The sequence below is a fragment of the Mugil cephalus genome, chromosome 19, assembly GCF_022458985.1.
Source record: "Mugil cephalus isolate CIBA_MC_2020 chromosome 19, CIBA_Mcephalus_1.1, whole genome shotgun sequence".
NCBI classification, from domain to species: Eukaryota; Metazoa; Chordata; class Actinopteri; order Mugiliformes; family Mugilidae; genus Mugil; species Mugil cephalus.
This window is the reverse complement of record NC_061788.1, coordinates 7,321,278-7,338,382: the sequence shown is the minus strand read 5'-3', so window position 1 is coordinate 7,338,382 and position 17,105 is coordinate 7,321,278. Positions and strand designations below refer to the sequence as shown.

The 17,105-nt window shown below is 41.2% G+C and overlaps 1 protein-coding gene across 3 annotated transcripts in view; it reads right to left on the bottom strand.

Annotated features, from left to right (window-relative positions):
• The window catches only part of pcsk5a (proprotein convertase subtilisin/kexin type 5a), a 30,373-nt gene extending 23,741 nt beyond the window's left edge, over positions 1-6,632 (bottom strand). For all 3 annotated transcript variants that reach the window (XR_007110856.1, XM_047569583.1, XM_047569584.1), the window contains exons 1-8: positions 6,472-6,632; positions 4,996-5,100; positions 1,873-2,046; positions 1,583-1,726; positions 1,213-1,289; positions 886-974; positions 619-791; positions 251-460 (exon numbers count right to left, since the gene is read on the bottom strand). Coding sequence is in view for 2 of the 3 variants with exons in the window: in XM_047569583.1 (XP_047425539.1) it covers positions 251-460; positions 619-791; positions 886-974; positions 1,213-1,289; positions 1,583-1,726; positions 1,873-2,046; positions 4,996-5,100; positions 6,472-6,621 (1,122 nt within the window). In the remaining variant the exon portion in view is untranslated. The remainder of the gene's footprint in view (positions 1-250; positions 461-618; positions 792-885; positions 975-1,212; positions 1,290-1,582; positions 1,727-1,872; positions 2,047-4,995; positions 5,101-6,471) is intronic.
• Between the last annotated feature and the right edge of the window lie 10,473 nt (positions 6,633-17,105).

The window sequence follows — 17,105 nt, the reverse complement described above, 5'->3', positions numbered from 1 at the left end:
GTGACATGTTTACATGCACTTAAGTTGTCCATTTAAAGTCGGATTAAGGCAATAATTCTGTTTTTTCAATGTACTGAGTAAACATAATATCAGAATAAAAATTTATTTAGACACAATAACAAAGCAATGTGTGACGCCTACACACTTATAAAGTGTATACTGATTTCTTGAGTTTAGACTCCTGGCTGCATTTTTACCCTAATTTTACCTCTGTTATTTAACACATTTTCAACCTTATGTTTCCACTCACCAGTTTGTCTGTCTCGCTGCCACTGTGAGCTGCAGCCAGTGTGGAGGAGCACTGCTCCAGGTAATCTGGCTGCCTTCCAGGTTGAGTGCTGCTGCTGCTGATGGAGATAGTATAAATGCTGCTGGTGTAGCCGTCACAGGAACAGTGGTCACCTCTCTGCCCTCCGTTTCCTGACGCCCAAACAAAAACAGAGCCCCTTCCTTTCCGGCCCTGAGATTAATAGGGGAAGCAGACAGAGGTGATTAATGTATTAATGATATTTACACATTGTTAAAGGGGAAGAAAATAAGCCATTTGAGTAAACATGCACATTAACAAACACACAAACAGCCTCAAGGCTATTTTCTTTCTCTGTCACACTCACTCACTGTTTCAATGCTGTTCTTTAAAACGAGTCGAGTCAGAGGCCCAGGTCCCTCCAAAGTGGACCCATCATCTTCTGGCCCCCAGCTGGCTAGATAAATATCAATGTACTGTGGCCTGAAGCTCAGGGACTGGGCCTCCACGATGTCGGTCACATCTCCATCCAGCATACGGATGCCTTCAGGTAAAAGGGAACAATATAGGAGAGGTAATGCATAAGACCTCCAGGAGTCCTTCATCGCACAACTTTTCGTGTCGTCACGTGCACTCACCGCCTATCCGTGCGTGGAAAGAGACTCCGACTGTGCACAGAGAATTGTTTGCAACCGCAGCAACCATCCCTGCACACTGAGTCCCATGGCTTTTCAGAGAAAGGAGGAGAACATCAGAACATGAGGTTAAATGCATATGTATGAGGAGAAGACAGGCTATTTCCGTTACATCAAACCAGTGAGAAGACAGAATTCAGACTGAGGAATTTGCATATCCATATATGCATGTAATTACTGAAAAAAATGGAGAGGGCACATTAATTAAAGTTTGAATTATGAGGGGAAGCTGCAGGTGTAAAAAGAAATCTAGAGATAAGAGGTACTCACTAGTTGGCAGCATTGTTGAAGTAATTCGGAGAAGGATCCCGGTCTTGTCCGTTCACATCATAGCTGGCAAGGGGATCCTAAATCAGATGGATTGTAAGTAGCAGTACATATCATGATGCCAGCAGCTATCTGTCTCTGTTTCATCAGACAAATCACAAAGAGCATTATTCACCAGTCCACTCAACAGTTAAGTGGATCAGACGTTTAATGTCCATTTCAATACTCTTAGTCGGCCTTTCCAAACCTTTGGCCCAGAAGCTCTGTCTGCAATATCTGTCTCAGCTCTGCACTCTTACACTAAGAGCTCTGCCAAATTGCTTATGATTAATGTCCTCTTCACAAGAAGAACGTCCCATCCCAGGGCACTTACATAATTTGGCTTCAGATCCGGATGCGCTCCCTCAATGCCATCATCTAGGACAGACGCCACCACACCCTTCCCAGTATACCCTCTCCTCCAGGCCCCTGCAATGTTCATATGTGACTGGCAGCCTTTGGACTCATCACTGCAGTGCTGTGGAGCAAATAGTAGGACATCCAACTTAGCCTTTGGGAGTAAAGAATAAATCAGTGTCTATTTTAGGCTTCGTCTGGCTGTGTTTATGTGTCTGTGTTTCGGACTTGAGCTTTAGTAAAAGAAGAAAAAAAAAACTGACTCACTGTGTACCACAGGCTGTTCCACACTGGGTCGTTAAAGTGCAGAGTCTGGGTGGGGCCGGACTGATGATGGGTAACAGGAACGTGTTGGATCCTAATGTCGGTGGAAGAGTCAGAGCTGGCTCCTGAGGACCGTTTTGTTCTTCTCTGGACTACCTGCTGCTGGAGCCATTCCACCTTAAAAGGACCAATAAATGGCATTTGTTCAGATGTAGACATTATTTACTTCAGAAGCTACTGGACTGTACGGACTGCCAAGGCATTTTGGTATATTCACGTTCCCCAGAGGATGAGCCTTGTTGATGTTTTATGCAGCACCATCATCGGGGGAAAATCAATATTTCAGTGTAACATAGAACATTTTCCCCTGATGATTTTCAGATCTAAAAATTGATTGATGGATTGATTAACGAAGTATCCACTTACCTTAAACATTGGCTTAGTTAGATAGTTTACAAATAGATCCCATCAGCTGCACATTGTGTTAATGTCAATTAGTAAATGTTTGCTAATGTTAATGTTATTATTGCTAATATTACTTGCATTTTTATGCTAACAAGCCGGTGTTAGCATTTAGCTAAAATGAAGAGTCTGAAGCATAAAAATGTGTATAACACTATAGGCTATTAATGCAAGTCTTACATGTGGCTTACATGATCCCTGAGTAGCGAGAAATTTGTTCTCGCAGCTTGTTCTCGACACATGAACCAGTCAGAACTTTGTTCTCGGATGTTTCTGGCAACTATTCTGTGATTGGTCAGAAATTGGAAGCGGTGCATGGTTAACACAGAATAGCGGAAATGCTAGCGGCCATTCATAGACTGCCGCCTGCCCGATCTTTGACGCTCCCCTCCTGTCATGACGCATGCGGTGGGAAAGTGAAGGTAGACGCGGCGGAGCAATGGAGTCAGATTCCGAGACACCGTAAGCCCGGGGTTGGCAACCCGCGGCTCCATAGCCGCATGCGGCTCTTTCGTTCTTTCTGTTGCGGCTCTCTGCGGCGAGCGGTGCGGAGCAATGACGCTGATCAAAGCCGTTCACTTTTTCACGCTAACTACCTGCCTCAGGATAGCAGCAACTAGTCACTCATCAGTGAACGAGCGAGAGTTACACAACAACGGAATGACACCGAATGCCACACCACACTCATGGTTGTAGCATCAACCAAAAAACATTGAACTCCCATAGTGCATTGCAGCACATTTACAAATTTCTGTCGAGTATTTAATTCAAATGTATTTTTATTTTAGTGTGTTAGTTTTTTTATATATATAATTCTAAATTTGAATTGACGATGATCTTGTAACATTAAAATAAAATGTATTTAATTTATTTTATTTTTTTTGTCGCTCAAAATATACGTCACAACTGCCGACGTGCGACACCCGCCGGCAGGTCCAGCCCGCTGTTTATTGAACTTTTCGACTTCAGGTAAGCTAACCGTTGACAAATCCCCGTTATGTATGCATATGGCAATTTCGTTTTCTCTGTAGCAGTTCTTTGATTTCACAAATGCAACACGCTATAGGCCTAGCATAGAGGTGAAAACGATATATTCAGTGTTATCTTCATTTTAGATGTCAAAGGGGTTTTTGTGGCTCCCAGTGTTTTCTTGTCTGTGGGAAACGGATCCAAATGGCTCTTTGAGTGTTGAAGGTTGTAATGTTCAGTTACTTTGGTAGTCTGACGAACTACCATTCATTTTATTATCGTTATATGGTTTTTCAGCAGAATTCGTTCATATTTTTTGGCAAAACTGTTGTCATAACATCTTACCTCGCCACGACTGTCCCGGTGACTTTAGTCATTAAATTAGAAACGGTTGAAGCTGTTTTGTTTGCAGTCGTATTTTAGACGTGTAGCTTCATTTATTTTATTTTTCTTTTAACTTCATTTTATAGTCACAAAGTAATACAGAGAGTACACTTTGTCTCTACCAGAGAGGTGACAGCGGTACGGATGACAGCCAGGAAGCTCGGCAAATCATTTTATTGGCCTCGAATAAAATTATTGGTCAGACTTTTATCAGTAAAAATATATGGGAATGTAATATTGAAAATTGAGTTCCAACACCTGGTGGATTTCTTTTACATTTTAGCGTGCCATACACTTATTAGAAGCATTTTACAAATATTACAAAAGAAAAGTGTAAAAAAGCCAGAAAGGTAAGAATTGCTCTGATATCAATCATATATATATATATCTAAGCAAAGTACCCTGAGCAAAATGCAAGTTTAGATGTTGTTCTGCCAAGCATTACATATCAAATTTAAAATCCTTGGTTTCCAAGGTAGGGAGACAAATATTGCCAACTAGTTGGTCAGGTCCTGGCTGCTGTCGGCCTGTTGCAAGTTTTATCTAGCTAGCTAAATGTTATTTCAGTCTTTAGCTTGGAAACACTTTCTTTGTGAAAGTTATGTATAAAAGAGGATTAAGGCTAAAGCTGCATGTCGCAGGCATAGAAAAATATCATCTCCTCCAATTAAGGAAGCCACACAGATATGGGATTAATTGTGTTGAGCAGGCTAGTCCTAGTTTTATGAATTATGTCCTTCTAAAACAAGATTTATGGCCATGGTGAAGAGAAGGTTATTATGTCGTACCTACGACATGCGTAAAAAAAAACCCAAACAGCTGTGACTGATTTGAAATGCATTTTGGTTTTTGCTGTTGTTTGAATGTTTAGGTTTGTGTCGAATGGCAGCGGGAAAGTGCAACTTACTGCTGAAAGAGAAACTGCACACGGCTAAGGTTAAGGCAAAGGTCAGAATTTATTTTAGTTGTGTCCAAACGCCTTTCTTGCGCTATATTCCGCAGAAATTTATTACTGATAGGAACCATGAGGGCACTTTTTAGCACTACTAAAAAACATGACCCGCCTTGGAATCAACTGCAACTATCTTCTAAATGGGAAGTGTACTTAACATTTTATCACTCTTTAATGCCTCCTGGCATCTCTCGGGTTTTTGTGGGTGTGTGTGTGCGTAAGATCACGATGTGAGGGAAGGCATCAGTGCATGAACATGTGTGTGTGCGCCTCTGTGTCTCTGGAGGTACAGACTGGACACGCTGCTGATTAATAAACCAGCACAGTCTTCCAGTTCTGCCCGTATCACGTTACTATACCTTGGTCTCCTTGGCGACGCTAACAGTCACTTCTTTGTTGCCCACCGTGGACCGATTCGCTGTGTGTTGGTGGCGGAAACTGTAGTAACTCTTCAGGTCTCCAATCTGGTGAAACAAACGTCGAAAAACCCTCGAAATGAATTTGTTTTCAGGTGAAGGTGTGCGGCTCATCCTGCTCTGTCTCCGCACTAAACAGCTGTTGAATTATAAAACAGCTTTGGGTGTCTTTCTTTGTGGCGGCTACCTTACACCTGTGATAGTTTTTCAGGTTAGAGCAACCTGAGCCACACTGCTGCTCTTGTGTGCACTTGTGTGTGAGTCCATGCACGTTCTCTATAGTGTAGTTGTGTCTATAATGTCATGATGTAAGCAGATTTTTAATACATAAGAGGGAGTAATTTAGGTTCAGTAGAAAAAAAAGAGTCACTGGCCGGTCATTTTTTCCTGACAGAGAGGAATAAATTATGGCCCTAATTTATTCCCTGGTGAATCTGTTGTGGAACTTGCTTCTTGATTTTTCACATCAGCATTATAAAGTTGTAGTCTTTTTCTGTTTCAGCGGGGCCTTCTGGTTCAGATTACCCGGGTTCATATGTAGACCTGCAAGTTTTATCACCAAATCTAATCTGCAGGAGTATAGAGACTAGAACTCCGTTATTCAGGTCTGTTTAGTTGCTTTATATGATCTATTGATGGGTCTTTTGCTTCTTTCATGTAGAGAAGCACAGAAAAAAGTCTTTACAACCTTGAATAAAGTAATTATGAAGGACTAGATCTGGGTTTAACTATCAGTTATACTGTTAGAATATAGAATACATAATGAAATTAAGGTAAAAAATAAAAATAAGAGAATACATTTGTGATTCTTCTGGAAGTTTGGTTCACCTCAAGGAAGTGTGTCGACAGATTTTGTACAGTAGATGGGCATTTGTGATATAAACGTCCCCTTATTATAAAATTTAACATTAAACATTTGACCTACTTTTGTATTTGCATTTTGAGTCTTGGAGTCCTTTAGTGCAGCTGCAGCAGATATTTTCCTAAATCTTCAACAGAAATTATTAATTTTTACTCATTTTAGTTTCTGACACAATGGAATTTATTGCACTTCTGGAAATCTCCAACAAATAGCAGTTTATCCTACTCCAGTTTTTTGCGGTAATATGATCTTGAAGTTTAGCTCTGGTAATTGACTAAATTTGACACATTGGATTTTTCTGTTGTTTTTGTTTTTGTGCCATTAGGTGTCCGGTAACTCCAATTCTTTTAGCGGGATGTGGCCTCATTTGATGCCACGTTAATCTAAAGGCCCACACTCTGTGGATCCCTACGTGCCTCACGCCTGAACAGTAACAAATTGCGAATTAAATGAGAATGAACTCTGTTTATTAAAAAACGTTTAAAGCGACTGAGATCAAGAGTAAAAATGCTGGATGTGTTCCTGTCTGACATCTCCTCTTGATTTAGCACACTCACCTGACCCATATTAGTAAATCCATATTTCTCTGCCATCCTGTTCACAGACTCAAGGTCTCCTCTTATTTTTATCGCCCACTCGTTGGTGTAAATCGTTGCGTGACAAAACTGGAAGACAGCTCCCATCCACAGCGCCAAAAAACGCGGCATGTCTGCCGAGATCAGGAGGCCTCCTCTAATCAGACCGGCCCGGGTATTTCAAGCGTCGGTGAAGGTGCTTCTCATTGTGGGAAGGCCTCTGTCAGGAAGCGGTGTTCTTGCACAAACGGAAGGATCTCTGCCGTCTGAAGCTGTCAAGACTCGAGTCTCCGTCACCGGCAGCAGGCGCCTATCAAATTACTTCAATATGGAAGCCGGGGATCAACTACAGTCGGAGGATGACAAGGATCTGACCCGAGGGACTGCGGCCCAAACTGTGCAGCCTCCCCTGTGTTTGATTAAATAAACTTAAGCGCCTCTTTCCAGTCACTTTAAACCTACTGTAAGCTACACTGACAACAGCAGATACACAGCAGCTGTGGGAGATGTTAGATGGAAGAGATACAGTAGTAGGCAGTGTCGTGTTTTCCCGACGCTACATCTAATACATAAATAAATGAAATCATTTTAATATTCAGTTCATTCATCTACTGTAAAGCTTGTCCTCTCGGGGGGGTCATGAGGAGGGGGCTGGATCCTGCCTGTGATGTTTTGATGTAAATGCCAATAACAAATGTACTGTAATATACAGTATGTATGTGATAGGAAGTAGCCCAAAGTAAAAGTAAACCCCAAGTACTTTTTTTTGTTTGAAAAGTATATATTATATAATATCTACTGTATAAATAGGTGCTTCACATCCACAGTAAGGTTATAAAACACCCCGCAACGCTGAAGTGATTTTTGTCCTGCAAAATAATAAAATGACTACGTTAAAGAAAGTCTAGCTTGTGTCACATTTTGCCAAAACTGTGTTTACATGTAAATGTCCCAGGTAGTTTAATTTGCACATATAATTTTCATTCTATAATGTGGGGAAAGATTAAAATAGCAGAACAATAAACGTATCAAGAGCCTGCAGAGTTATCTCATGCTAATAGACTAATAGATTTGGTCGGTAGCACTTGTAATATAAAATTCTAATGAAGAGAACTTGTGTTAATGCTAATCTGTGCACACAAATGTATGCACTTTTTAATATACAAAAATCTGATCTGAAACACACGTTTTTCCCGTTATCATTATCACATTTTTCCATTTCCATTTGTAGACTGACCAACATCCTTTTCTGATCTAGAACAAACGCAAGAATGGAGGAGAAGCATTAAAACACATGTCCGTGGTTTTATCTGATATTTGACTATTTGACATTCCCAGTGCCCACAGTGATCATAAATGGCCTCTGTGTTTGCACAAAAAAAATCCTCATCCTGAACTCAGAGGACGTGTTAAGTATTTTCTGGGAACATAATATTTGCCTGGAGGCTGTGGATTTTTTCCTTTCCCCTCTTTTTTTTTTTTTTGGCCAAACGCCTTTCCCCTTGGCACCACTGTCGTCTACATTGTGAAATAATATCCCCGCATATAAAAATTCACTGCTGTAAATGGGTCAGTCTGAAGCAATCAGAGAAAAATCATTCATGGTGTATAAGAAGACCATCAAGATGTTCTTAAATTTTAATGTAGCAATTCCCTACAGAGCGACAAGCCCGGAAACTTAAGAGAAGATAAAATGAAGTCACCGAATTGGAAAAATAATCAGCAGTAACAATAGAAATCTGTAGGTTGTTGGCTCCTGTACGTGGATGGTTTCTTAACAATATGAACCGTGCAGCGGTTTGAAAGATCAGTTTAAGTATGCGTGTTTGCTTTCTAGTCTAGACAATAGATGACAAGCTCACTACCACTTTATTTATGTGTATGCTAAACGTTTAGTAGCAGATACAAATTGCCTAGTTTAGCTCTACTTAGCTTAACTTAGTTTAGGACAGCTAGCTTGAGTGTGACTGTGGTTGCCAGGCAACTGATTCCAGGCGATATGGTCTGGCTCATTTCCCTCTTAAAATGGGATAAACCACATTAGATGCGATGTGTGCAATTTATCAGCCGCTAGTAGGCTAATTTTAATTTAATTCCACCTTTGAGAAAATCCACTCTAGCTGTCATTGGTCTTTGAGGTTCTAAATTAAGCTAAGCTAAAATGAGATAAGCTTCTTGTAATAGAGAATTTTAGTACCTTGGTACATAATTCTGACTATTTCTTCCACCAACACAACATGAAAAGGTTGAATAGACTCAAAATATATATATTTTTAACCTTTTGTGATTTAAAATCCGTATTGAAATACTATTTTTTGCTTCAAAGCAAAATGGTGTGTGCCATAATCCAACACATCGACATTGCTATTATGCTATGCTTCTTTACACCATTTATCTTCGCTCATTAGCTCTTTAGCTAAACTAAGCTAATCCAAGCTAAGCTAAAATAAGTAGCACCTGGCTGTAGCTTCATAATAAATGGTGCCTTCAAATGGGGCTGTGTTTATGTCTCTCGTGGTTTTCACAGCCTTAAGATTTTCTGAAATCTTGGATTAACAAACTGTTACATCTTTTATTGAGTTTTATTTTTTGGTGTTCAAGTTGTATCATCAGCTTTAAGCCCTGAGAAATGAGGGACCGGGGCTAACAAGCTAACGGTCTGGTAACTTAATGTAGGTTCTGAATAGGTCGACAAACACAACACGACTGAACTTGGACTCTTTTTTTTTTTTTTTTTTAATTTGGTAAATATCACATATTATGAAGGCGACATAAATATGGGCTTTTCTTGTTGTGAGGACAGTAGTATCGGTCCTCTCCATCTGAGTGCTTGCCGGAACCATACCTTTAATTTTAATGCACACTTAACTCTGATGTTTGCTATGTGAGCAGATACGCACTCAGCATTATTCAGCACTTTTACAGTGACACTTCATGTTAGTGTCTGTGTGTCCTCTACAGAGACACACAAGTAGAGCCTGTGAATCGCGAGAGATCTCCGCAATCATAATTTTCTGCGTGGCGCTTTGGAGGCGAGAGCACATTTAATTCCTCTTCTCTTAATACTGTCAGTCTGTCAATGCTCTTGTGCAGAGTTCAACTTGGGAATTTGTTTTCCCCTTGATAGCAGCAAGCTGTCGAGCCCCAGAGGCAGCAGAGCAGCCCCAATTCATGATCTTCCCTCCACCACTGGGAAGACATTTTCATGTCGACAACCTTTTTCACCCTTTTAGTAGTGCATAAAACATTTTCTCTGCAGTATTGTAGAATGATTTTTTTGTAAGTTTAGGCAAACTTTATTGGCCATGCTTTGACCTACAGACACGTGAAGCATGTGCTTCTAGCTCCATATGACGTTTTGTAGTTTACTGTCCTCCACTTATTGATCTTTCGGGTTTTCAATGGTGAATGAATAGGTATATCCTCAATACCATTGGCTGTAATATTTCAGCCATTCACCATTTCAGGTGCAGTTTTTTTGGTACAGGCAAAGGCGATGTAGCTTTTGTTTATTGTGTCCGTACCTTAAGAGGAGCTTTCATCCCCTTTCTCTACTGAATGACTCGCTCAAAAATATTATTGTTTTATAAGTTGGTCCCATAGACCGTAAAAAATAGTGGCGGCCATGACAGCTCCTCAAAAGTGAAGCCAATGCGTGTGGAGCTCCCTCTGGTGGCTTGCGCCAGTACAGGTCATAAGTCCGTGTTAGTCCTCCTTGTCCTCAAGTGTCCTTTTGTCTGAGACGTTTTATCTATGACGCTACGAAACCAGGATGTGACATCATGGTGAGAAACGTGACGGTTGGTTGACGGTCAAAATAACTGTCTGTTGGAAACGGCATTATGTGCAAAATGTAAAATTATGTAAATTATGTTAAATTACCTCAAGGATCTGGGGAATATTTGAAGTTTTTTTTGGGTGAATTAAACTTTAATCTTGTAAGATTTTAAGTAAATGAATGTAGCTAACTAGCTAGCTAAAACAGCACAACGAGTTCTGTTGAGGAAAAGGTTAACATTTACAAACTCTGGATCCATGATGGTGTTTCGTGATACATTTCTGGTAACGTGGCTCCACTACTTTTTATGCTGGCCCCAAACTTGCAACATGCTGCTGCTTGTACTCCCTAAATTCTAGCCTCATTTTGACCAATGGAGATGTGTCATCGCCTCTTTTAAAGCTCCACACATCTCATTTCTTTCACTTATTGAACCTCAGGTTTACTTGTTGTTATGCCATCTACACTGTGTTGAGATGAATATTATAACTATGATATATACTATAACAGTCTATTCACTATATGAACATTGTATATTGCATTTTGTTTTAATTCTTTGATATCATTAAAAAATGAAGAACAAAACAGGCAAACTCAATTCAGTAATTTCCGTGAACTCCAAACTTAAACATTTTCTGGTAGCACACTGCAGGAAAAAAAACAAATCTGCTTGTCTTCCCATGCAGAGCCAAAGTAGGTTATTATTGCATGTTTTATACTCCACAATGCCGTATTACATAGAAGATGCAAATGGCTTGAGTTGATAGGAAGGATTACCAGAATATGTGATGCAACATGTCCCAGTATGTTAATTTCACTTGAATCTTTGTGCATTATTTCAATAGAGATGTCGCCTGTTTCGCATTACATCAGCCGAAGCTTAGCTAAAACGGGTGTCCTGGCATTGTAACTTACACTACAGGCTTGCTGTTAATATTTAACCGCACAATATAAGTCAGCTGGGACACTACCGTGACTTTCAGACCATGCTTAATTTGTTTGGCAGCTATTGATAGATTGGATGGATTGAGTTTTTCATTTTTCACAAGCCCTGGCCTTCGTCCTCATTGATCCGACTCATGATGTAGATCGCGTTTACTGTGACTTAACTTTCCCTGCAAGGGCTGCAGGGCCGACATTACAGCTTCTATAATATCCACCGGCACTGATCTTCAGGGATGGTAATTCCAATTAATGCCGCAACATCAGTCATATAATTATGTCACTAGAGACGGAGTATATGTGCGGCAGGTAGGTGAGGTGCACCGCGTGATATATTGCATGTTGTTGGAGGATGTCTTGCTAATTCATGTCCTTTGAGCATGGGAAATAATGCAAGCGCAGAGTGAGTTTCGAGGGAAGCAGCAGCGGGATTTTTTTTTTATTTTTTTTGTTTTTTTTATGATGACAGTGGTAAATAATAGCAACACAGCATGGCTATGTTTCGAAATGCAAAGCTGGAAGCTTTCTTTATTTTTTTTGTATAAATAATCTGTATAACATACTTCAGATGTATTAATAGGAATATAAACTGCTGCTCCTTTAAGTCCCACAATCGCTGCTGTATATGCAACTACACCATTTTTAATTAGCGTTTTTGCAGGTGAACCTAATCTTAGAGCTACTAAAAATGATAATATCAATTCTGCGCTTCCATCCATTTAACGTGAAGGGAAGCGCCACGTTAACTTAGCATACTACCAAGACTGGAAACAAGGCACCGCACGGTTTAACATATTAATTTGACAGTTTGAAAGGAAGCGGTAGATGGATTACACAAGAAACAAATGGACGGGCTTGTTTTGATTTTCTTTGAGGAGAAAAAAAAGGAAAAATAAAATCCAATCAGGTAAAATTAATCTGGTATTTTTTTTTATCATGAAATGACAGAAAGAAAGCAGATGCATAGTTCTTTGAGCTCCTTGCTTGGGAAGCTGCCTGTCAGAATGTGTTTGGTGTTTAAAGTCATGTTCGATGTCCATTGTGTCCTTGAGTTGTAAATTACAAAGAACAGGTTCGTGATGCAACATGCGCTCACAGTCCTCTTCATCTACTCCACAATGGAGTGGAAAACAAACCGGCAGAACAAAACAAAGGAAAAAGCACCTCTTGGCAAAGCAGCCACAGGACTTTGAAGTTATCTAACATGTCTTCAGAGAGACTGACTTTGATGTGGAGAAAACTCCTCTCAAACAGTGACATATTCCCCTGAAAATAATTGTCAAACGTGTTCCCGAGCACACTGGGTGCCCTGCAGGCAGCATAGACATGAACTCTTATTTTTCTTTGTTCTAAATGTCTTGCTGTTTTATAAGCTCATTTGTTTGGCATCATGAGTTTTGCTGCATGACATGCCGTGGTGAGAAGAACATTTCGAACATCTGAATGCTGTTTATAAATTGCATTTAACAGTTTTGCCGGGTTTTTTTTGCTTGTGTGTAACAATTCCCATAAGCAGAACAAGTGCAGAGAGCAATTATACATATCTCTCACATAGCGTTGTAAACATTCTGTAAGTTGGTTGTTTTTCCATCGCAAGCCACTCAGAACTTTTTCTTGAAGTTGGTTTGAACATGACCTAATTTCTTGCAAGTTTCAAGTGTCAAAGAAACCCCTGCATACGTCTGCTAAAAGGTGTTTGAAAAGAAAAAGCCGAGCAACAACGTTCAGTGATAAACTTGTTTTTTATTTCTGCAAAAGACTTAGGATACAGTGTTATCGGTCATAGATCCAACGCAGAAGCTTAAATTTAGCTTTAAACATTCAGACCATGTTCACATATACGAAAATGGTCTTTTTTTGTCTGGTTTTCCTTGGCGTCGTTTGGAGAATTTTTCCGTAAAGGTCGATCCATTGCAAACCAGCATCTTGTTTTAGAAAGGCTGTAGTACATACCCCAGGCCTATGCATGGCGCTGTTTCTGCTACTGTTCCTGCTACTCAGACAAAAAAGGGCAACATACAGTCCAGATTACAGTCTGTAATCCTTTTTACCTCATCATAGTGGCAAAGTAACAGTGTATGTTGGACCTAGCCACCCTATAAGGTTCAGTATTGGTGCAGCACCATCACAAAACATCATGGCGTTCATACCAGGTGTTCACCAAAAAGAGAATAGGCTCCGTATTTGTTTTTTTGACCCTGGGACCTGAATTCAAAAAGTTGCGGTTCCAGTCACCGAAAAATCCGGATCTGTCATGACATTCGGCAGAAACGTGCAAGACTAACGCAGTTTGACCCAAAAATCTGATTCACGTAAACGTTGCCTTAGTATTATGCCCCCTTTTAACTTATTTCAGTCAGGATCACTTTCTCAAAATTAAACTTTATTCATCTGCACAAGTTACATTTGGTAGTATGACCCTGTTCCTTATGCCACACCATCCTTACACGGGATGGCTCGTGAAGGGCAGCAGCAAAGAACAAACCAACAGAACCTTTGGGAACCCTGCTTGCAGGAACGTTCCTACCCTTCACGACCATCATGCAGCAGGGTCCACAGCAAAAAACCAACAGAATCTGAGAAACATCAAGATTCAATTAGATTCAATTATATTTATATAGCGCCAATAACAATATAAATTGTTTTGAGATGCTTTACAAAAAAGTTACTTTACAAGTAAGTCTGAAGGCGACGGAAAAACTCCCTTTTAACAAGAAGAAACCTTGAGCAGGACCCGGCTCATATGGAGGGACCCAAGCAGTTGTCCAATAGGAGGCTGTGAGGACATCAGCTGACTCATCAGCTGATTGATGCAGCTGCTCATTGTTAACCATTGATTTAAATTCGAGGACGTGACCTGCCAAAACTAACGCTATGCTGCACATACACGTAAGCTTTTAGATTTAAAAGCTAGTTTTTCAGTAGCTGTCTAAACACTCCTTGTTATTGAGGTACACCAATCAGGCATAACATAACGACCACCCTTCCCCACTCCAGCTTTTACAAGTAAAGCAATGAGAACTGAGTGAAAACTTCTTCCACAGCCCAGCTACTATAAGTTGCTCCGAAGCCCCAATTATACACGTTTGGGGAGTTTTTATAATTCTTCTGAACCTTCTCCAACATGAACTGAGCCAGAGCCCTTGTCACACATCATCCCACTCTCTCCGAGATCCTCTGCTGTGTGTGTGTGTGTGTGTGTGTGTGTTTGCTTCCTGTGAAGAGAAGATGTCCAAAACAAAGCCAGTCCACCCCACTCCCCACTCCCCACCCCACACACACACACACACATGCACACACTTCGTGATATAAGTGTCACGAACATCTGATCGTATCCCTCTCCACAGCTGGAGAAGCGGGTCCTTCAGAGCCCAGTGTTTACATTGCATTGCCCTTTTTTTGCATCAGTGACAGCAGTGGCAGGGGAGAATTTAGCTCATATTTTATTAAACCAATCTGCAGCTATCATGGTTGACTCAGAAACTTGGCAGGTCGTCTCGAAATGGGTACTTTTTAATTCATTATTTACAATTTCCCAGTGACGCGAGCAGACACACACACACACACACACGCTCACACAGATTTAACTGGAATACTGCTTCAGATGACTGTGAAATCTTGAGAGCCAGAGCATGTACCCAGGCACTGTATCAGTGTGTGTGTGTGTGTGTGTGTTCGCTCGGATGCCCGGTCCACATTCAATCCATATTTTTCCTTTATTCGGTCACTAATGAGGCTCCTGTCTCAGTTCAAAGAAAAGAAAAACGCTTTCAAGTATCATTGCAACTTTAGGGGCTTGTTTATCAGCATCGTTATTAACTCATTGACTAAAAACACAGTTTATGTTGCGTAATTTGTTGCATTAAACTTCAAATAGCATCACGGCGCTGCAGGACCGGCGGACAAATTGCGGCTGCAGCACCTCTGACTTTCGGGTGTGAGTGACTGCGAAATGACCTCTTTAGCTGAAAACGCGGTAAAGAGAAACATAATAACTCTACAGCCGCCTAAACCCAATGACTCATGCAGTATTAGCTCCGGTGCTTCCTCTCAGCATGCAGGGCCAGTTGTTTTCACATGCCCATTATGCACGGTTGTTGATGCCTCGAGACATGGTTATATTTTTCCCCTTCATTTCAGCCGAGCCTTCGACTGATGTTGCACGGAATTGCGTGAGCCCACTTTGACCCTTGATGTTTCTTTGAAGAGGCCTCAAAATGAGGTTGTTCTTTCTCTTTCTCCGCAGACCTCTGCGTTTTTTTTCCTACCGGCGCTCCGCGACGACCGCTCCGGACCGGAGCTGGTTTTATCTGATCAGACCGGGTTGCTTTACACATTTCTCCCTTTGGCGCGTGCCAGCGTTCTTGAATAGCACTGCAGCAATGCTGACAAAATAGTTACCTACCTCACCCCAGAATCCTTACACACACACAAAATAGACGCACACACTCTTCCTTTCTCTTTACGGATTCAAAGCCAGTCCTCTCTGGCTCCTTTGTTCCCCACTCCAGGCTGGGCTCAGATCCTCTCTGCTCTCTGTAAGCCTGCTCCGCTCTGTCATCAGGATTACAGGCTGTGCTGTAGCAGATTAATGACTGACAACTCTACACTCCTCTCAGCGTTGCGCGGCGCTCGTAGAGCTACCAGGACGGAGGCGCGTGCCTGGTTGCGAGGGAGAGAGGAACAACTGCGGGGGAGATAATGCATTGTGTTGGTCTGAGAACAATATGTTAGCTGTGAGATTGCGCGTGTGAAGTGGAATTGTGCCGTGGCGAGACCGAGAGTGCGTGCGTGCGTCGGGGTTTGTGTGTGAACGTGTTACTTATTTTGAAGCGCCGGTGGAACTTGCGGCAAAAAAGCTTTTCAACTTCCACGCCTCAGTGCAGCACAGCATGATGGAGTTAAGTCAGTGGGGCCTCCGCCGAACGAGCTTAGGTTGATGCGTGTATGTATTCTCATGTGTACATATGCACATTTGTATACTCGTGCTTTAAGAGCCCAGGGAGAATACGCAGCAGCTACAGGTCCGGCACTTAAGCATCTGCTGCCTGACGCGTTTTCCTGAAACGTCTTTTCCCTCTAATAACTCCTCTCAACACAAAAACAAAGCAGCCACTGTTTCTAACTGCTTTTGTTTGAGGCAAAGTGGAAACTGGCGGCGGTTGAACAAATCCTAAACAAGCAGGCAAACAAACCGAGAGCTAACACTTTCCAAAGTTTGATATAAATTAGGCCAGGATCTCATACTACCTCAGAGCCTCATAGAAGCAGCTTATGTGTGTCATGAATTACTAAGTAGTAATATTTGGGGCTTCTCACAGCGATCAAACAGCTGAGGCTTAATTTCCTGAGACTTGCCCCGGAGTGTCCACGAAAGTGGGCTGTCTGAGCCACCATCTGAGGACTGAAACGCTTTCTTTTGCTCGCATTTCGGTGGGATGGAAATTTTCCTGGAAATCAACAACCACATCTCAGGCCATGCTTTTTCCCTCTGATTTTCATCAGTGGTTTCAATTACCGTTCAAAGGCTAGAAAAGTCAACAATATTTTCCAAAAAAAAGAAATAAATAAATGGATGAAAATGGTTAAAAACTGGTTTATGAAACCTTTTTTTTTTATTTCCTGGCCCATTAATCACATGGTGACCCAGCAGATTTGTATCATGACCCCATAAACTAAAACAGTAAAGCAGTTTAGGAGCAGAAATACAATTCTGTTATTAATAATTTAATGATATTAGAGCAAACGTTTGAACACCAAATCTGTATTTATTGTACGTCTTTTGATAAAGCTGTGATGCAATAAGTTACGCACTGAAACCAAGAGGAAATCAAAGAACTATTGACGGTCAAATCTGACGTCACATTTCACCGATTGTGTCTGGGCTATAAACCTG